The sequence below is a fragment of the Scomber japonicus genome, chromosome 15, assembly GCF_027409825.1.
Source record: "Scomber japonicus isolate fScoJap1 chromosome 15, fScoJap1.pri, whole genome shotgun sequence".
Classification (NCBI taxonomy): Eukaryota; Metazoa; Chordata; class Actinopteri; order Scombriformes; family Scombridae; genus Scomber; species Scomber japonicus.
This window is the reverse complement of record NC_070592.1, coordinates 1,418,535-1,440,059: the sequence shown is the minus strand read 5'-3', so window position 1 is coordinate 1,440,059 and position 21,525 is coordinate 1,418,535. Positions and strand designations below refer to the sequence as shown.

Sequence of the window (21,525 nt, the reverse complement as noted above, 5' to 3'; positions counted from 1 at the left end):
GGCAAAAGATTTAACTGATAAACATCAAATAAAACATCTGGATTTAAATGTGCTATAACTTTGTTTGATTATAAATTATTAGTTTGATATATAAATCTAATAAACACATTAAAGTCTGTAAAGTCAGAATAAATATGTGTTCTGAGTTTGACATACCACAGAAAAGTGTGTTGTTAACCACCCTGCCAAATTTGAATGATTAAAAAAAATCACCAAATATATGAAATTAGGCTTCAAAGTTTCTCTTCTACCAAACACTGTGGGCGTGGCCACCGAGTCCGCTGAAGCCCCGCCCCCTACTAAGTGTCACCTGTCAATCAAAGTCACCACCTCTACCGGAAACATGGACGCTACGTCTGAGAGCTTTCTGCTGCTAACTCAGCTGCTAGCTCGGTGGTTAGCTCAGCGGCTAACTCAGCTAACTAGCTAACTGTAGACTGTAGTAGTAGTAGTGCTAACTCAGCTAACTGGCTAACTGTAGACTGTAGTAGTAGTAGTGCTAACTCAGCTAACTGGCTAACTGTAGACTGTAGTAGTAGTAGTGCTAACTCAGCTAACTGGCTAACTGTAGACTGTAGTAGTAGTAGTGTGTGCTGAATGTATTTATACCTCTACAGCAGCAGGGGCGGGTTTATGCTAATCACTAAATCCTGAACACAAAAAATATATTAAATTAAACTTTATAGAAAACAAAGAAAATAAATAAACTTTGGTTTGAACTGTTGTTTTTCTTGGCTTCTGATTGGCTGATTACTTTATTGATGTTTAAAGTTATACTGAGTTTTATATTTTCATTTAATTTATAATTGTATCCTTTATGTCCTTTTTGTTAGTGTTAATAAAGATTAGTTATTAAAAAAAACTCAGAGTGGGTGGGGCTTCTGCGCGGTCATGTGACATATGGAGGCGCGGTCATGTGACATATGGAGGCGCGGTCATGTGACATATGGGGCGCGGTCATGTGACCGGCGCTCAGTCACAACAACAATGATGGCGGCGGTGAAGACGAGCAGCCGCAGAGTTTCTTCTCTCTTCTTTCTGTTTTCTGTCTTTAGTTTGAGTCAAAGTTTGTTTAACGGAGGAGAAACTTTCAAGAGGAAGGTGAGAAAAGATAAAAGATCATCAGTTTATATTTAATAAGATCGAGCTGAAAACAGCAGACTGAAAGAGGAAGTGAAAGTGTTTATTTCACTGATTTCATTTTAATGTTTTACTTTTTAACATTTAAATACATTGTAGTTAAAGTATTACAGTAAAAGTACTGCAGTATTATAGTGATGTAGTATGCAGTATTACAGTAAAAGTACTGCAGTATTATAGTGATGTAGTATGCAGTATTATAGTAAAAGTACTGCAGTATTATAGTGATGTAGTATGCAGTATTACAGTAAAAGTACTGCAGTATTATAGTGATGTAGTATGTAGTATTACAGTAAAAGTACTGCAGTATTATAGTGATGTAGTATGCAGTATTACAGTAAAAGTAGTGATATATTATTATATGACATCATTAGATTATTAATAGCATCAGCTACTTTATATACAGTTAGCTAGTTTATACTACTTTATATACAGTTAGCTAGTTTACACTACTTTATATACAGTTAGCTAGTTTATACTACTTTATATACAGTTAGCTAGTTTATACTACTTTATATACAGTTAGCTAGTTTATACTACTTTATATACAGTTAGCTAGTTTATACTACTTTATATACAGTTAGCTAGTTTACGCTACTTTATATACGGTTAGCTAGTTTATACTACTTTATATACAGTTAGCTAGTTTACACTACTTTATATACAGTTAGCTAGTTTATACTACTTTATATACAGTTAGCTAGTTTACACTACTTTATATACAGTTAGCTAGTTTATACTACTTTATATACAGTTAGCTAGTTTACACTACTTTATATACAGTTAGCTAGTTTATACTACTTTATATACAGTTAGCTAGTTTACACTACTTTATATACAGTTAGCTAGTTTACACTACTTTATATACAGTTGGCTAGTTTACACAGTTAGCTAGTTTATACTACTTTATATACAGTTAGCTAGTTTATACTACTTTATATACAGTTAGCTAGTTTACACTACTTTATATACAGTTAACTAGTTTATACTACTTTATATACAGTTAGCTAGTTTATACTACTTTATATACAGTTAGCTAGTTTATACTACTTTATATACAGTTAGCTAGTTTACACTACTTTATATACAGTTAGCTAGTTTATACTACTTTATATACAGTTAGCTAGTTTATACTACTTTATATACAGTTAGCTAGTTTATACTACTTTATATACAGTTAGCTAGTTTACACTACTTTATATACAGTTAGCTAGTTTATACTACTTTATATACAGTTAGCTAGTTTACACTACTTTATATACAGTTAGCTAGTTTATACTACTTTATATACAGTTAGCTAGTTTATACTACTTTATATACAGTTAGCTAGTTTACACTACTTTATATACAGTTAACTAGTTTATACTACTTTATATACAGTTAGCTAGTTTATACTACTTTATATACAGTTAGCTAGTTTATACTACTTTATATACAGTTAGCTAGTTTACACTACTTTATATACAGTTAGCTAGTTTATACTACTTTATATACAGTTAGCTAGTTTATACTACTTTATATACAGTTAGCTAGTTTACACTACTTTATATACAGTTAGCTAGTTTACACTACTTTATATACAGTTAGCTAGTTTATACTACTTTATATACAGTTAGCTAGTTTATACTACTTTATATACAGTTAGCTAGTTTATACTACTTTATATACAGTTAGCTAGTTTATACTACTTTATATACAGTTAGCTAGTTTACACTACTTTATATACAGTTAGCTAGTTTATACTACTTTATATACAGTTAGCTAGTTTATACTACTTTATATACAGTTAGCTAGTTTACACTACTTTATATACAGTTAGCTAGTTTAGTCCAGTGGTTCCCAACCTAGGGGTGGGGCCCCTCCAAAGGGTCAGCAGATAAATGTGAGGGCTGCTGAGATGATTAATGAAAGAAGAAAAAACAAAGTTCTGATACACAAATGTGTTTTCAGTTTTTGGACTTTTTCTGTAATCTTTGATTTTTGCTGAAATATTAGATCATCTGAAATGTGACCTGACTATCAGTGCGAGTAATGAATAATTTGTTCACCCATCGTCTCTTCTTCTGCTCTCAGTTGTCGGTAGTGTTGAACCCCGGCAGAGTGTCGCCTCCTGGTGGTGACCTGCTGCATGTGAGAGCCGTGGGAGACAACGACACGCTGCACTACCTGTTCTGCAGCCAGGGGGCGCCGACGCTGCTGCTGGTCCACACCAACACCACCACGTCTGATGTCAAGGTGTGTGTGTGTGTGTGTGTGTGTGTGTGTGTGTGTGTGTGTGTGTGTGTGTGTGTGTCATCACATTTTCACAGATCAGCTGATTCAGCGACTCGTTACTTCAGTTTATGTTTTTGTTTTTGTGAGCAGCTGAAAGTGTAAAACTCACAATGTGTGTTCATTAATCCTCCTGTTGTCTTCGAGTCAAGGAAGGAAGGATGGAGGGAAGGGAGGGAGGAAGGAAGGAAGGAAGAATGGATGGAAGGGAGGGAGGAAGGAAGGAAGGAAGTGAGGAAAGAAGGAAGGAGGGAAGGAAGGAAGGGGGAAGGCGGAAGGAAGGAAGGGAGGAAGAAGGAAGAAAGAACAGAGGAAAGATGGAAGGACAGAGGAAAGAAGGAAGGGAGGAAAGAAGGAAGGTAGGTAGGAAGGAAGGAGAGAAAGAAAGGGGGAAGGAAGGTAGGAGGGAGGAAGGAACAGTTGTTCCACAGCTGTGGAAATTATTAGACAGAAAAATGTCACAGATGAATCAGGATATAGGTTATAAAGTGTTTTTATTTCTCCTGCTGTAGTATTTTAGTTTTCGTTTCTGCAGGTTTGGACTCTCTGAACTCGTCTGCTTTCGGTTCTCGTTCCTGTTCTGACGTTCTCCGTGTTCTCTTCCTCTCAGGTGGACTGGGATAAGTTCCTGCAACGTAATGTCAGTGGCAGCCTGAAGGTGGAGCCGGAGAGCAGCATCGTGTACAGCAAGGCCGTCGTCGTCAGCAGGGTCAGTCCACCTTAAATCAAACTGTCAGTCCACCTTAAATCAAACTGTCAGTCCACCTTAAATCAAAATGTGTCAGTCCACCTTAAATCAAACTGTCAGTCCACCTTAAATCAAAATGTGTCAGTCCACCTTAAATCAGATAAACATCTATGATCCACTTAATAATGGATAATGGAAAATTGTGGTTTATGTTTCTGACTTCTGCTGTGTGTGTGTGTGTGTGTGTGTGTGTGTGTGTGTGTGTGTGTGTGTGTGTGTGTGTGTGTGTGTGTGTGTGTGTGTGTGTGTGTGTGTGTGTGTGTGTCTCTCTGTCTGTGTTTGTGTGTGTGTCTCTTTGTGTGTGTGTCTGTGTGTGTGTGTGTCTCTGTGTCTGTGTGTGTGTGTGTCTCTGTGTGTGTGTGTGTGTGTGTGTGTGTGTCTCTGTGTGTGTGTGTCTATGTGTCTGTGTGTGTGTGTGTGTGTGGTTGTGTGTCTCTGTGTGTGTGTGTGTGTGTGTGTGTGTGTGTGTGTGTGTCTGTGTGTGTGTGTGTGTGTGGTTGTGTGTCTCTGTGTCTCTGTGTGTGTGTGTGTGTGTGTGTGTCTCTGTGTGTGTGTGTGTGTGTGTGTGTGTGTCTCTGTGTGTGTGTGTGTGTGTGTGTGTGTGTGTGTGTGTGTGTGTGTGTGTGTGTGCGTGTGTGTGCGTGTGTGCGTGTGTGTGTGTGTGTGTGTGTGTGTCTTTGTCTGTGTGTGTGTGTGTGTGTGTCTGTGTGTGTCTGTGTGTGCGTCTCTTTGTGTGTGTGTGTGTGTGTGTGTGTGTGTGTGTGTGGTTGTGTGTCTCTGTGTCTCTGTGTGTGTGTGTGTGTGTGTGTGTGTAGTTGTTAGAGTACAACGACGTTAACGACACGGCCGAGGCGACCTCTGACCTCTTCCCTCCGTACGACCTTCAGAACGTCAGCTGGTCTGGTATGAACCTATCAGGATCCAGCGCTGTGCTCTGTAGCTCCGCCCTCAGCAACGGCTCGCTGTGCCTGCAGGTTGGTCTCCATGGCAACCGCTGACATCATCAGCCTGTCAGTAATCAATAAAGCTTATTGATCTTCTGTGTTTTCCCCGCAGCTGTCGGTGTTTGATGCGGAGGGGCGGGACCAGCCGTGGCCCCGCCTTCTGCACACAGGAAACTCCTCCCAGCTCGCCGTGTGGTTGGACGGCGTGTTGCCGCGGGCGACCAGATCCAGGTTCCTATTGGAGCTGCAGGCGGTGGGCGGAGCTAATCCTCTGAACAGCGTGGAGGTCAAAAGGTCCATCGACGACGAATACTCACCGTCAATATTCCAGGTGAACGATCAGAGTAACGATCAATAATCAGATTAACGATCAATAATCAGATTAACGATCAATAATTAGATTAACGATCAATAATTAGATTAACGATCAATAATCAGATTAACGATCAATAATTAGATTAACGATCAATAATCAGATTAACGATCAATAATCAGATTAACGATCAATAATCAGATTAGCGATCAATAATCAGATACAGCGTCTCAGTATGTTGACCTCTGACCTCTGACCCTCAGGTGTCTCAGTGGCTGTCTAACAGTTCGGAGGTCGGCGGGTTCGTGCAGTGGCGGCCGGTCGCTTACCGCCGCTCGTCTCCGGCTCTCGAGGACGTGACGCCGTGCCGTCACTCATCGCCGCGGAGACAGAGCGACGAGGCGGCGGTGTCGGCGGCGTCGGGTCTGATCAAAGCGTTCTACGATGAACCGGAAACATTCGCACTGAACATCAGCTTCGGACTTTCTGGAGAACCGTTCTACAACAGCACCCGGTTCCTCCGCTGGTGGGTTTAACTACACCTCCCATGATTGCCTTGTTTTAGAGAACTACACCTCCCACGATTCCCTCCTTTTAGAGGACTACACCTCCCACAACTCTCTCGTTTTAGAGAACTACACCTCCCATGAGTCCCTCGTTTTAGAGAACCACACCTCCCATGATTCTCTTATTTTAAAGAACTACACCTCCCATAATTCTCTTGTTTTAAAGAACTACACCTCCCACGATTCCCTTGTTTTAAAGAACTACACCTCCCACGAGTCCCTCCTTTTAGAGGACTACACCTCCCATGATTCTCTTGTTTTAAAGAACTACACCTCCCACGAGTCCCTCGTTTTTAAAGAACTACACCTCCCACGATTCCTTTGTTTTAGAGAACTACACCTCCCATGATTTCCTTGTTTTAAAGAACTACACCTCCCATGATTTCCTTGTTTTAAAGAACTACACCTCCCACGATTCCCTTGTTTTAGAGAACTACACCTCCCATGATTTCCTTGTTTTAAAGAACTACACCTCCCACGATTCCTTTGTTTTAAAGAACTACACCTCCCACGATTCCCTTGTTTTAGAGAACTACACCTCTCATGATTCCCTTGTTTTAGAGAACTACACCTCTCATGATTCCCTTGTTTTAGAGAACTACACCTCCCACGATTCCCTTGTTCTAAAGAACTACACCTCCCACTCAGTTCTGATAGCTGATCATTATGATTATTGATTATTGGTTTTAGCTAAAGTGTTGTCTTCCTGTTCAGGACGGTGCTGGTGGGCGTCGGCGAACCCCCCATGGACACCTTCTCGCCGCTTGTCCTCGCCATCATGGCGGTCGGTTTGGGAACTCCCATGATCCTCCTGCTGCTGGGCGGAGTCTACGTGTGCATCAAGAAGAGGGCGGCGGCCTCGTCGACGGGCTACGATCCAATCAACTGACGGCTGAGTCTCGACCGGCCAATCAGAAGACAGAGACAGTTTTTTAACTCACTAGTTGATGGACAGGTGACGTCCCGCCTACGACGCTCCTGTCAGCCAATCAGAACCCACCAAACTTTTTACCGGTTGTTTTTGAAGGTCAGAAAGCTGCTGATTGGAAGAATTCAAACTTTTAAAAATGCAGCCGCAAAGATGAAACTAAAAATGTTGTTTTTAGAAAAACTGAGTTGTTCGTTATTAATAATCATCGGTGGCGGTTTCACACTTTAAAAATATGTTTGAGGCGTTCAGGGACTCGATATACTGTTGGAAATATTGTTTTGTTCTTAAACATCAGGAAGCTTTTTGTGTTATTCTCAAACTCAATAAAAGTTGTTTTATTTTAATAATTAAAATGTTTGTGATTAAACAGATTTTTACTCTGAACTTTTGTTTCATCGGACTCGTTACATCACATGACGGCGAGCTGTCCTTCACTTCCCATGATTCCTTTCACTGTAAAGAACTACAAACATGTCACCTGATGGGAGTCAGTTTATTCTTTAAGCTCAGAAATAAAAATCAAGTTTTTATCTCTTAAAGTTTCCGTTTTTAACAAATTTTATTCTGGCTCAGTTTTTATTTTTAATCTGAAACAGAAAAAAAAAAAAAAAAAAAAAAAAACATATTTACAGAATCCAACCTGGTGCTGCGTTCACTGACACTCAGACATTTAACTATCAGCTGCTGAACCGATGATGACGTAATACTTGTTTAGTTTAGGCCGTCCAATCAGGTGAAGGCAGAGTTCATGCAGTTCACCTCTGAGCTGTTTCAATTTTTAAGTTTTCCTTCAAAAATCACATTTCAACGAGTTAAAATCTAAACTTTTTAAAACGTGTTAAAAAAAAAAAACTTTAAACTTTAAAGATAAAAAAAACCTTCAGTTCAGTTTTTAGTGATTTAATTAATTTTCAAACATGACGTCACCTTCAGGTTTAAAATCTCTTCCGATCAATCAGCTGATCACATTATTGATTATTGACGGAGAAATTAAATTCTGGATGAAGGAAAATAAAAAAAGTGAAATCAGCTCAGCGTCTCTTCTTCTTCTTCTTCTTAAATAAAATTCATAATGAAAAGAAACAAACAGTTGAGTCGTCTGCAGGTTCTTCAGTCCTGTTTCCTGCTGGAGCTCAGAGTCCACATCATCACATTTAAACTGTGTGATGTTTAAATACTGCTCTATAAACCGGTCCTTGTTCCGGTCCTGGTTCAGGTCCCGGTCCCCCTAGATGGACTCGATCTGGCGCCGGACCTTCTCGGAGGCGAGCCGGTCGAGCCAGCGCTGCCGGATCACCACGAGCACCGCGAAGAACGCCGTTAGAGCCAACATGGCCGCCTCAAACTTCCAGAAGAGATGCTCCTCCATCACTGTGGAGCGGCAGCTGCAGGAAGTTACAAAATAAAAGCATCGATATGAAAAACTTAATAAAACTTATAAAAACTAGAATAATTTGATGATTCTCAGTCATGAGGAGTCTGATTGACTGACGGTGCGTTCAGGGCAGTCAGTAAATCAGACGCTCCTCGTCAGTTCTTCACCTCTTGTATTCTTCTTTGCTGGTTTTGGTGCAGTTTATTTTCTCCACGTATCCCGTCTGTGTGCAAGCTAGCCACGACTTCTGAAACACACACACACAATTATCACTGTGACCATCAACACACACACACACACACACAATTATCACTTCAACACACACACACACACACACACACACACACACACACACACACACACACACACACACACACACACACACACACACACACACACACACACACACACACACACACCGTCTGGAAGGAGCTGCACTGGAAACACTCGAGCGTCACCACAAACTCCTCCAGCAGCCAGCAGGGGGCGACGACAGCTGCTGCAACAACAAACAGGTCAAAGGTCAGACTGATTGTTCCGATGGAGAACCTGACGTTCTAACAGAGTCCGGTAGAGTCTCAGTACCTGTGGTCTTCTCTTCACTCAGCAGAGCCGCTCCGAACACTCTGAAACACAAACAGAACACATCAGAACAGGTTCTCTTTTAGCTCCAGTTTGGTTCTCCACCAACAACCAGAGAACATTCTCTTTGGTTCTGTAGCTGCTAGATGTTCTTCACTTAGTACATCTGCTGTGTGAAGGACTAATAACAGGACAACTAGAACCAAGGGACCATTGGATCTACATAAAGGACTACTAGAACCCTCTAGAACTACCTAAAGGACTACTAGAACCCTCTAGAACTACCTAAAGGACTACTAGAACCCTCTAGAACTACCTAAAGGACTAATAAAACCCTCTACAGGAGTGATAGAACCCTGTACAGGACTACTAGAAAAGTCCAAATGATCACTAGAACCACCCAAACGAAGACACCTGACACCTAGCAACGCCTGAAGAACCATTAGAAAGTCCTGAATGACTAATTAAACCCTCTGAAGGATGACTAGAACCAAGGGAGCCTTAGAACTACATAAACTACTACTAGAACTACCTAAAGGACTGCTAGAACCCTCTACGGGACTACTAGAATAGCCCAAATGATCAATAGAACCACCCAAAGAACAACTAGAAACTAAAGGACTGTTAGAAAGTTCTAAATGACAAATAAAACCCTCTAAAAGGACTAGAACCAAGGGATCATTAGAACTACATATAGGTCTACTAGAACTACTAGAACCCTCTACAGGACGACTAGCATAGTCCAAAGGATCAATAGAACCACCAAAAGAACAACTAGAAAGTAAAAGGACTATTAGAAAGTTGACAAATAAAATGACAAATAAAACCTTTTAAAGGCCTAGAACCAAGGGACCATTAGAACTACATATAGGTCTACTAGAACTACCTAAAGGACTACTAGAACCATCTACAGGACTACTAGAACCCTCTACAGGACTACTCGAGGACGACTGATCCCCGCTGATTACTACAACCTCCTACCTGAGAACCTGAGAACCTGAGAACCTGAGGAGCTGAAGCCACGTCACTGACCTGAGGGACACGAGGCCCCAGAAGAGAGCGTGCAGGGCGAGGATACGAGGCCGACAGCAGGCCACCGGGATCCGACAGTCGCTCTCCATCAGCCTGCTCCTCCACCAGGACGCCACGGCAGCCACCGTCTCTGTCCGTCCGACCGTCTACCCGTCTCTCTCTCTCTCTCTTTCTGTCTCTCTGTCCGACCAACCGTCTCTCTCTCTCTCTCTTTCTCTCTCTCTGTATGACCAACCGTCTCTCTCTCTGTCTCTCTGCCCGTCTCTGTCTGCGTCTCTCTACCCGTCTGTCTCTCTGATCGTCAGTCTGTGTTTCTGTCTGCGTCTCTGTCTCCGTCCGTCTGTCTCTTCTTTACATGATCTAACTCAACTGTGTCGGTTTAAAGTCTCAAAGCTGCCGAAACCTGAAAGATAAAACAGAACAAATCAATCAATCAATCAATCAATCAATCAATCAATCAGACTCTGATCAATAACAGCTCGACTCACTGTGTGTTCAGAGTTTTTATCAAGGTTCTTTCTTTGGCTTTGATTTGATTGTTACAGTTTTAAACATCCTTTAATTTTCTTTATTTTGCAGTTTATCTAAAGTTTGTTGTCATTTCTGTTTTATGTTTCACTGCCTGTATTTTATTTTATTTTATTATGTTCAAAGTAAAATAAGCTCAACCAGTCAGGGGAAGAACCCTCAGAACCAGACTCAGAGTGGGAGAACATCTGCCTCGACCGGTTGGAGTAGAGAGGAGAGAGGAAGGAGAGGAGAGAGAGGAAGGAGATGAGGAGAGGAAGGAGAGGAGAGAGGAAGGAGAGGAGAGAGAGGAAGGAGAGGAGAGAGAGGAAGGAGAGGAGAGAGAGAGGAAAGAGGAGAGAGAGAGAGAGGAAGGAGAGAGAGAGAGGAAGGAGAGGAGAGGAGAGAGAGGAAGAGAGGAGAGAGAGGAAGGAGAGGAGAGAGAGGAAGGAGAGGAGAGAGAGGAAGGAGAGGAGAGAGAGGAGAGAGAGAGAGAGAGAGAGAGAGAGAGAGAGAGAGAGAGAGAGAGAGAGAGAGAGGAGAGAGAGGAAGGAGAGGAGAGGAGAGGAAGGAGAGGAGAGAGAGAGAGAGAGAGAGGAGAGAGAGGAAGGAGAGGAGAGGAGAGGAAGGAGAGGAGAGAGAGAGAGAGAGGAAGGAGAGCGAGGAAGGAGAAGCACATTGAAGGTCCAGGACTGGAATCTGTCACACTGACTTCTGAACTTTACTTTCTTATCAACACAATTTTTCTTTTTCTAGTTCTCAATTATTTGTACGATCTTTATTAAACATTTATTAAACGTTACATGTTCTGATAAACACCAAATTCAAGTACTTGTATCATCGTTTGCTTTACTTATGATAATATTTTTTCTGTCTTAACAAAAACAACAAAAACGGAGCCAAATGTTCACATCGTAAATTTGTAAAAACACTTTATTACACATTTATATTAGCCTGACTTTCCCTACTGTGACTCCACATACTGTAGAGATGACTGTCAGCGCTCACAACATATTTACACAATGAGATTATTGATGATTAATCATCAGTAATGAGATTATAATGACAAAGTGGGTAAAAGGTAAATAACAGATCAGCTAAAACAGTTTGATAAGTTACATCATTTCACTTTAATGCAGCATTAAACCAGGAAAAGACTCTTCTGCTGTATCACCATATATGATACCAGGTTTTATATGAGAGTTAAATAATAAAGCTAAACTTCTTTTGGAAACATGTGTGTAACTCTTTATACATGTATAGTGTCTTGTTATTGTGTTTTATTGATGTTATTATCTTATTATAATGAACTGTATACTGTTTCCATAGTAACGGAGTATTAAACAGTAAAAGCATCGTGTTGACTTCTTGTTGCTCAGAGTTTATTTCTAATGTTTTAACTCAGTGAAACTTTCAAAACAAAGACCTCAGTTAGCAGAGCAGCTAACGAAGCTAACCGCTAACTGCTGTTATTCCTCCACTAAAGCAGCAGGAGACTCAGCGAGTAGTTAGAGTTAAGAGTCAGAGAGGAGTTCATGTTTAATATTATATAACTTTATATCTAACAGTGTTTGTGTTACTCAGCTGTCTGCGTGCTAATGCTAACAGCTAGCCTGCTGTCGCTGTTTATACCCGCAGCTACATGCTAACCTTAGCTTAGCTTAGCGTCGCCGGGTCTGAACACTTACCGGAACCCGCTGGAACAACCGTCATCTTCACACCGAACCGGGAACCGGAGAAGAGAAACACACTGTCCCCAAAAACACAACCATTTAAGCCGTTCACCGGACTCTGTGATGTAACCTACCGGATGTAGCCGGATGTTACCGGAACAACCCGAACACCGACGAGCTGGTGTCAAATTACACAGGTAACACTTCCGGGGGGAACCTTCACAGTAAAGGTCTAACCTCCATGGAGTTAATAATAAATAAAGAAAAAGACACCTCGCTTTATTTCAGTAACGTTATATACTCAGGGTTAGGAAGGTTACTTTATTGTAATAGATTACAGATTACTAGTTACTCTATTTAAAATGTAATAAGGAACTATTTCAATGACTTCAACAAAGTAATGTAACTTATTACATTTGATGACTTTTCTAAGTCCAGCTGTGTTTCATGGATACTGACATGATTTATAAAGGAGATCATTTCTTCTAAAGCAACATTTATCTCTCATTAGTTCATGTAGATGTTGGAAAATAAAATAAAGACAAAAAAAAACTCACAAGTCTCTATTGGTACTGTGACACCATTTAATTCACCACGTCATGATTTATTTACAAAACATGAAAAAATATTGATTTCAAAGAATTAAAAACAGCAATATATGTATTCAGTAAAATGTTAAATAAGGAAAAAACCTCCTGAGCAAAATCTTAAAGGTCTGACTTCAGATGTACAGTTACATTTATTTTGTAATTAATATGTCTTGCATTTTGTATTATAAAAGTTCACAACTGTCTTGACTATCTGTGTAATTGTGAAAGGTTTCTATACATGTTGCTTTAATAACTTTAATTTTGAAGGTTTACAGATGCCTCACTTCCTGTCACCGCGTGGTTCCCTCTGTTGTGCTGGAAACCTAAACGTTGGATGTGACGTCACCAGTGTTTGTGCTTTACAGACTTAATAGTCATAATAATAATAATAAAGTTAATGGTTAAAAAACATACATTAATACATTAGTTTGTATTAATTTATACATTTATACATTTATAGACAACTGAAAGCTAAACAGTTACTATATGGACTTTTATAGTTTTTTAAGTTTTTGTTAGTTTACTATTATTCATTACTTGTTATCAGACATAATTGATATTTTACATACATGTTTAAGCACCTTTTTAATTTATTAATACAATAAACCATAAATAATAAAACAAATAAAGTCCACGATCAAAACTTTCATACAAAAATCAAACTATTCATATTCAGTGTTGAAAGTTTAGGAACACAGATTCAGGGAGGAATAAAAAACATTAAAGAAAATAAAAACAAATGAAAGTTTCTGACGAGTCCCAGCAAACAAACATCATCATCTTCTCAGACTGTGGAGGAAGAAGTGTGAACACTTTGATCCACGAGGACAACGACACACCTGACCAGCCTGACCTCGCCTCCAACCCCGACCCCACCAGCAGTACTTCTCCTGGTTACACTGAAAGACACCAGACGCAGTATTACAGTAAAAGTACTGCAGTATTATAGTGATGTAGTATGCAGTATTACAGTAAAAGTACTGCAGTATTACAGTATTATAGTGATGTAGTATGCAGTATTACAGTAAAAGTACTGCAGTATTATAGTGATGTAGTATGCAGTATTACAGTAAAAGTACTGCAGTATTATAGTGATGTAGTATGCAGTATTACAGTAAAAGTACTGCAGTATTATAGTGATGTAGTATGCAGTATTACAGTAAAAGTACTGCAGTATTATAGTGATGTAGTATGCAGTATTACAGTAAAAGTACTGCAGTATTATAGTGATGTAGTATGCAGTATTACAGTAAAAGTACTGCAGTATTATAGTGATGTAGTATGCAGTATTACAGTAAAAGTACTGCAGTATTATAGTGATGTAGTATGCAGTATTACAGTAAAAGTACTGCAGTATTATAGTGATGTAGTATGCAGTATTACAGTAAAAGTACTGCAGTATTATAGTGATGTAGTATGCAGTATTACAGTAAAAGTACTGCAGTATTATAGTGATGTAGTATGCAGTACTACAGTAAAAGTACTGCAGTATTATGAGTGATGTAGTATGCAGTATTACAGTAAAAGTACTGCAGTAGTATGAGTGATGTAGTATGCAGTATTACAGTAAAAGTACTGCAGTATTATAGTGATGTAGTATGCAGTATTACAGTAAAAGTACTGCAGTATTATAGTGATGTAGTATGTAGTATTACAGTAAAAGTACTGCAGTATTATAGTGATGTAGTATGCAGTATTACAGTAAAAGTACTGCAGTATTATAGTGATGTAGTATGCAGTATTACAGTAAAAGTACTGCAGTATTATAGTGATGTAGTATGCAGTACTACAGTAAAAGTACTGCAGTATTATGAGTGATGTAGTATGCAGTATTACAGTAAAAGTACTGCAGTAGTATGAGTGATGTAGTATGCAGTATTACAGTAAACGTACTGCAGTATTATAGTGATGTAGTATGCAGTATTACAGTAAAAGTACTGCAGTATTATAGTGATGTAGTATGTAGTATTACAGTAAAAGTACTGCAGTATTATAGTGATGTAGTATGCAGTATTACAGTAAAAGTACTGCAGTATTATAGTGATGTAGTATGCAGTATTACAGTAAAAGTACTGCAGTATTATAGTGATGTAGTATGCAGTATTACAGTAAAAGTACTGCAGTATTATAGTGATGTAGTATGCAGTATTACAGTAAAAGTACTGCAGTATTATAGTGATGTAGTATGCAGTATTACAGTAAAAGTACTGCAGTATTATAGTGATGTAGTATGCAGTATTACAGTAAAAGTACTAGCTAAAGCTAGTTTATACTACTTTATATACAGTTAGCTAGTGTAGTCCAGTAGGGGGGGGGGGGGGGGGGGGTATCATTGTGTAATTGATGCTTTGAGGTCAGAAGCTTGTTTTACCAGGACAGTCACTCTGCGTCTCTTCAGACGTCGACAGATTCCAGGAAGTCGACGGAAGCCATCGTTCTTCTGAGAGGAGACGACATTAATCTCTGATCTCACCGCAGCTTCAACCTGACGACACAACAACATGTCATAAAAGTTTATTACTCAACACATAGAATCTATAATCACTAATAAAACATTTCTTCTCTTAAACAGCTTCACATAGTTACTGTCTGAGTGTTTAAAAACCTGTTTACTGTTCACATGGACACCTGACCGCTGGGAACTCTGGGAACACTGCCCTTTAAATCTCCATCTAACACCTGGATGATTTATCACAAGTTTCCTTATTCCCTGCTTTCCTTCCTTCTTTCCTCCCTTCCTTCCTTCCTTCCTCCTTTCCTTCCTTATTCCTCCCTTCTTTCCTTCCTTCCTTCCTCCACCCCTCCCCTTCCTTCCTTCCTCCCATTCCTTCTTTCCTTCCTTCCTTCCTCTCCTACCTCCATTCCTTCTTTCATTTCCTTTCCTTTCCTTTCCTTTCCTTTCCTCCCTTCCTTCCTTCCTTCCTCTCCTACCTCCCTTCCTTCTTTCCTTTCCTGTCCTCTCTTCCTTCCTCTCTCCTTTCCTTTCCCTTCACATGGACACCTGACCGCTGGGAACACACTGGGAACTCTGGGAACACTGGGAACACTGGGAAGCCAGTCATGGTCCAGTATAACACGTCAGACCCTCTCAGGGACAGAGTATTACTCCCAGCAGAGTGTTTTATGTGTCTGTCCTACCTGCAGAGCTGGATGTCTCGAGACTGGTCTCCCACTTTTACATGGTCTCGGTCTTGTCTCGGTCTCGGATCCCTCGGTCTTGTCACAGTCTCGACCGTCTTTGGTCTTGTCTTGGTCTCATCGTCTTGGTCTCATCGTCTTGGTCTCGGATCCCTCGGTCTTGTCTTGGTCTCATCGTCTTGGTCTCATTGTCTTGGTCTCATTGTCTCTGTCTTGTCTTGGTCTCATTGTCTTGGTCTCATTGTCTCGGTCTTGTCTCGGTCTTGTCTTGGTCTCGTTGTCTCTGTCTGGTCTTGGTCTCATTGTCTTGGTCTCATCGTCTTGGTCTCATTGTCTTGGTCTCATTGTCTCTGTCTTGTCTTGGTCTCATTGTCTTGGTCTCATTGTCTCGGTCTTGTCTTGGTCTCGTTGTCTCTGTCTGGTCTTGGTCTCATTGTCTTGGTCTCATTGTCTTGGTCTCATTGTCTTGGTCCTGCGGTCTCAGGTCGACATAGTGGTCATTTATTATTGACAGTGAGCTCACAGTCACACACATTCATCACATGCTCTGTCTGTAGTTGAAATAATACCTATAATAATAATAATAATAATAATAATAATAATAATAATAATAATAATAATAATAATAATAATAATAATAATAATAATAATAATAATAATACTTTCTTAAATTGAATTTAAACTGGGACTGAACCTCTGACCCCAGTATGCTGCTCTTATTCAACTGATGCAAGTTATGGTGTAACACGTAACACGAGCTCACTAGCTGTTTTTTTTGTTTTTGTTTTTTTTGGTCTCGTCTCGACTTTGTCTCGGTCTTGATACCGTCTGGTCTTGGTCTCGTCTTGGTCTCGTCTTGATACCGTCTGGTCTTGGTAGTGTCTTGGTCTCGGTCTTGATACCCTCTGGTCTTGGTCTCGTCTTGGTCTCGTCTTGGTACCCTCTGGTCTTGGTAGTGTCTTGGTCTCGGTCTTGATACCCTCTGGTCTTGGTAGTGTCTTGGTCTCGGTCTTGGTACCCTCTGGTCTTGGTAGTGTCTTGGTCTCGGTCTTGGTACCCTCTGGTCTTGGTAGTGTCTTGGTCTCGGTCTTGATACCGTCTGGTCTTGGTAGTGTCTTGGTCTCGGTCTTGGTACCCTCTGGTCTTGGTCTCGTCTTGGTCTCGTCTTGATACCGTCTGGTCTTGGTAGTGTCTTGGTCTCGGTCTTGATACCCTCTGGTCTTGGTAGTGTCTTGGTCTCGGTCTTGGTACCCTCTGGTCTTGGTCTCGTCTTGGTCTCGGTCTTGATACCCTCTGGTCTTGGTAGTGTCTTGGTCTCGTCTCGATACCGTCTGGTCTTGGTAGTGTCTTGGTCTCGGTCTTGATACCCTCTGGTCTTGGTAGTGTCTTGGTCTCGGTCTTGATACCCTCTGGTCTTGGTAGTGTCTTGGTCTCGGTCTTGATACCCTCTGGTCTTGGTAGTGTCTTGGTCTCGGTCTTGATACCCTCTGGTCTTGTCTCGTCTCGGTCTCGTCTTGATACCCTCTGGTCTTGGTCTCGTCTTGGTCTCGGTCTTGATACCGTCTGGTCTTGGTAGTGTCTTGGTCTCGGTCTTGGTACCCTCTGGTCTTGGTAGTGTCTTGGTCTCGGTCTTGATACCGTCTGGTCTTGGTAGTGTCTTGGTCTCGTCTTGATACCGTCTGGTCTTGGTAGTGTCTTGGTCTCGTCTTGATACCCTCTGGTCTTGGTAGTGTCTTGGTCTTGATACCGTCTGGTCTTGGTCTGGGTCTTGGTCTCGGTCTTGATACCGTCTGGTCTTGGTAGTGTCTTGGTCTTGATACCGTCTGGTCTTGGTCTCGGTCTTGGTCTCGGTCTTGATACCGTCTGGTCTTGGTAGTGTCTTGGTCTTGATACCCTCTGGTCTTGGTAGTGTCTTGGTCTTGATACCGTCTGGTCTTGGTAGTGTCTTGGTCTCGTCTTGATACCCTCTGGTCTTGGTAGTGTCTTGGTCTTGATACCGTCTGGTCTTGGTAGTGTCTTGGTCTTGATACCGTCTGGTCTTGGTAGTGTCTTGGTCTCGGTCTTGATACCCTCTGGTCTTGGTAGTGTCTTGGTCTTGATACCGTCTGGTCTTGGTAGTGTCTTGGTCTCGGTCTTGATACCCTCTGGTCTTGGTAGTGTCTTGGTCTCGGTCTTGATACCCTCTGGTCTTGGTCTGGTCTTGGTCTCGGTTTAGGCGGTCTTGACTACGAGTCTACCTACCTGCAGCGGGGGCGTCGGCAGACTGCAGTCGACTGTTTGCAGACAGACGCAGAAGATCAGCAACAGGAAGAGACGCAGCTTCATCTGTCAATCAAATATCAACCAACTGACAATGAAACTCTGTTCATCCACCACGCTCCCTTCTTCTTCTTCTTCTTCTTCTTCTTCTTCTTCTACTTCTTCTTCTTCTACTTCTTCTTCTTCTACTTCTTCTTCTTCTCCTCCCTCTCCTTCTCTTTCTTCTTCTTCTGTGGGAATAAAAGCAGGCGGGAGCTGAGGGACATGACATGATAATCCTCTTAGTCTGGTTTAGGAGTCACATGACATTGTGATGACATGAAACACAGATGCACACTATCTATCTATCATCATCATTTTTGGTCGAGTCGAGTCTAACACAGATGTATTATACTGTACCTAAGTATAATTTTGAGGTACTAGTACTTTACTGTAGTACAGTTTGAGGTACTAGTACTTTACTGTAGTATAGTTTGAGGTACTTGTACTTTACTGTTGTACAGTTAGAGGTACTAGTACTTTACTGTAGTATAGTTTGAGGTAGTGTAGATGTACGGGGAATGATGATAAAAGGAAGGATGGGATGAAACAGGTTTCCAGTCTTACTTGACAATGAAAGTACAGCTGTGACTGATGAGGAGAAAGCAGAGATGTTGGCTTTAAAGTTCATAACTAATAATATCAGTGAAGGAGGGAAGCTACAATAACCCTCCTGTTGTCCTTGAGTCAAGGAAGGAAGGGAGGAAGAAAAGAAGGAAAGGAGGAAGGAGGAAGGAAGGGAGGAAGAACGAAGGAAAGGAGGAAGGAGGAAGGAAGGGAGGAAGAAAGAAGGAAAGGAGGAAAGAGGAAGGAAGGGAGGAAGAAAGAAGGAAGGAAGGAAGAAGGAAGGAAAGGAGGAAGAAAGAAGGAAGGAAGGAAGGAAGGAAGGAAGGAACAGAACAGAATGAGGGTCTGTAATAAATAAACCATCACAGAGGCAGAAGTGAAACCGAGCAGCTGGACGTTACGTCATGAACAATCCTCTTAGTGAATCATCCGAGGACGTTTTACTGGAATTATATAACAAGAGAAAAATGACCACGAGTCTGAGACGCTGCTGCTGTAGGTCTGATAAGCAAGCGGATGGAAGGAAGGAAGGAAGGAAGGAAGGGAGGAGGGAGGGAGGGAGGAAAGGAGGGAATGGTGGGAGGAAGGTAGGAAGGAAGGAAGGAAGGAGGGAGGGAGGAAAGGAAGGAATGGAGGGAATGGAGGAAGGAAGGAAGGTGGAAAGGAAGGAATGGAGGGAGGAAGGTAGGAAGCAAGGAAGGAAGGAAGGAAGGAATGAAGGAAGGGAGGAAAGGAAGGAAGAGAGGAAAGGAAAGGAAAGAAGGAAGGGTGGGAAGGAATGAAGGAAGGTGGAAAGGAAGGAGGGAGGAAGGAAGGGAGGGAGGAAAGGAAGGAATGGAGGGAGGAAGGAAGGAAGGAAGGAAGGAAGGAAGGAAGGCGGAAAAGAAAGGAAGGAAGGGAGGAAAGGAAGGAGGGAGGAAAGAAGGAAGGTAGGAAAGAAGGACAGAGGAAAGAAAGAGAGAAGCATAGACTGAGGAAGGAGGGAAAGAAGGAGGGAAGAAAGGGGGATGGAGGAAGTACAGACAAGAAGATGGGGTCAATTTGACCACTAAATGTGGATTTAGGATTCATAGCAGCAACTTTTTTCAGGCTCATCCAAATAAAAATTATATCAACTTTTATTAAAGTTGATCAAAGTGAGCAGTGAATGTCTGTCTGGGTGTAAATGTGTCTGCGTCCTCAAGTCAAGGAAGAAAGGGAGGAAGAAAGGAGGAAAGGGGGGAGGAAGGAAGGAAGGGAGGGAGGAAGAAGGAAGGAAAGGAGGAAAGGAGGGAGGAAGGAAGGAAGGAAGGAAGGGAGGGAGGGAGGAAGTAAGGAAGGAAAGGAAAGGAGGGAGGATGGAAGGAAGGGAGGGAGGAAGGAAGTAAGGAAGGAAAGGAAAGGAGGGAGGATGGAAGGAAGGAAGGGAGAGAGGAAGGAAGGAAGGAAGGACGGAGGAACAACACGGAGGATTGTCGAGGTGAATAAGATTTACATGGCATGTAAATGTAATGTATTGTGAAGAAAGACCTTGAAAGTGTTCGAGGAAAGGTCCCCACACATGCATGTCTGGTTACAGGATGTAACGTCGGTGATACTAACATCAATTTAACAGTGTGGTTATACAATAGCCAACTATGAACAGACATAACAATAGCATTCAACAATCTCTGAGGCTGAGCCCTGACACTCTCTGGAGGAAACTCATTTCAGTCGCTTGTATCCGCGCTGTTATTTTTTCGGTCACTACCAAAAGCTCGTGACCATAGGTGAGGATTGGAGCGTAGAACACCTTCAGGCTCAGCTCTTTCTTCACCAGGACAGTCCGGTGCAACACCCAATGCTGCACCCATCCACCTGTCGATCTCATGCTCCATCTTACCCTCACTTGTGAACAAGACCCCAAGATACTTAAACTCCTCTGCTTGGGGCAGTGACTCCCTCCCGACACCGAGGGGTAGTCCACTTTTTTCCAGCAGAGCACCATGGCCTCAGATTTGGAGGGCTGACTCTCATCCCGACCGCTTCACACTCAGCTGCAAACCGTCCCAGAGCCTGTTGGAGGACTTCACCTGTAGAGTCCAACAGAACAACATCAACCACAAAAAGCAGAGAAGCAATCCTGAGGACCCCAAACTGAACTCTCTCCTCCCCCCAGCTGCACCTTGAGTCCATGAAGATCACAAACAGGATCAGAGACCAGGGACAGCTCTGATGGAGCCCCACACCCACTGAGACCAGGTCTGACTTACTGCAGAGGATGTGAACACAGCTCTCACAGCGGTTGTATAGGGACCCAATGACTCGCAGCAGAGACCCTGGTACTCCAAACTCCCACAACACCTCCCACAGGGTTCCCCGAGGGACACGTCCTAAGCCTTCTCCAAGTCCACAAAGCACATGTAGACTGGATGTGACTCCCATGACCCCTGCAGGATCCCTGCAGGATGACGAGCTGGTCCACTGTGCAATCAGAGGGTCGACAATCAGCCGGAGCCTTTCCAGCAGCCTGGCATCAGCTTTTACCTGGGAGGCTGAGTAGTGTGATCCCTGATAGCACACCCTCCAGTCCTCCTTTTTAAAAATGGGGAATCACCATCCTGGTCTACCAGTTCATGGCTGACTGGCAGACTCAACAATCTGAACAATATTAAATCAAATCAATATTTGTACATTGATTAAATTAAGCAGTCCTGTGTTTTAACCATGTGATGTTCTAAGCTATGCCCAGTATGATACCAAGTCTGAACAGCTGTGTTTTTAAGGTCTCTTTGTGAGAGTCTTGAAACATGTGGTCATCCAGTGAGTCTCAACATATTCATGTGAGAAGCAGCAGCTAGCAAATATAAAGTCGTTACTGTTTAATTATTT

At 41.8% G+C, this 21,525-nt stretch overlaps 2 protein-coding genes across 5 annotated transcripts; one reads left to right on the top strand and one right to left on the bottom strand.

The window, feature by feature from the left end:
- Positions 1-980: 980 nt before the first annotated feature.
- Positions 981-7,303, top strand: glmp (glycosylated lysosomal membrane protein). Its single transcript, XM_053334261.1, has 7 exons — positions 981-1,101; positions 3,214-3,375; positions 4,022-4,120; positions 4,975-5,133; positions 5,216-5,434; positions 5,680-5,942; positions 6,697-7,303. Exons 1-7 carry the CDS (start codon positions 988-990, stop codon positions 6,869-6,871), a joined length of 1,191 nt encoding a protein of 396 aa, XP_053190236.1. The 5' UTR covers positions 981-987; the 3' UTR covers positions 6,872-7,303.
- An 84-nt stretch (positions 7,304-7,387) lies between these two features.
- Positions 7,388-10,088, bottom strand: jtb (jumping translocation breakpoint). Of its 4 annotated transcripts, none has more exons than XM_053334262.1 (5): positions 9,903-10,088; positions 8,874-8,914; positions 8,708-8,787; positions 8,456-8,535; positions 7,388-8,298 (listed from the first exon to the last, which is right to left on the bottom strand). In XM_053334262.1, the coding sequence occupies exons 1-5, from the start codon at positions 9,989-9,991 to the stop codon at positions 8,142-8,144; spliced, it is 447 nt and encodes a 148-aa protein (XP_053190237.1). In that variant the 5' UTR covers positions 9,992-10,088; the 3' UTR covers positions 7,388-8,141. The 4 variants fall into 4 exon arrangements, with proteins under 4 accessions (XP_053190237.1, XP_053190239.1, XP_053190238.1 ...); XM_053334264.1 differs by having other exon boundaries at positions 8,456-8,532; XM_053334263.1 differs by having other exon boundaries at positions 8,708-8,784.
- Between the last annotated feature and the right edge of the window lie 11,437 nt (positions 10,089-21,525).

Bases quoted from the DNA above. Each gene is read 5' to 3' on its own strand.
- glmp (XM_053334261.1), top strand. From the start codon at position 988: ATGATGGCGGCGGTGAAGACGAGCAGCCGCAGAGTTTCTTCTCTCTTC. The intron at 1,102-3,213 runs GTGAGAAAAGAT...TTCTGCTCTCAG, and splicing joins GAGAAACTTTCAAGAGGAAG to TTGTCGGTAGTGTTGAACCC. The intron at 3,376-4,021 runs GTGTGTGTGTGT...TCTTCCTCTCAG, and splicing joins CCACCACGTCTGATGTCAAG to GTGGACTGGGATAAGTTCCT.
- jtb (XM_053334262.1), bottom strand. From the start codon at position 9,991: ATGGAGAGCGACTGTCGGATCCCGGTGGCCTGCTGTCGGCCTCGTATC. The intron at 8,915-9,902 runs GTCAGTGACGTG...TTTGTGTTTCAG, and splicing joins TGGGGCCTCGTGTCCCTCAG to AGTGTTCGGAGCGGCTCTGC. The intron at 8,299-8,455 runs GTGAAGAACTGA...AACTTCCTGCAG, and splicing joins AGCAAAGAAGAATACAAGAG to CTGCCGCTCCACAGTGATGG.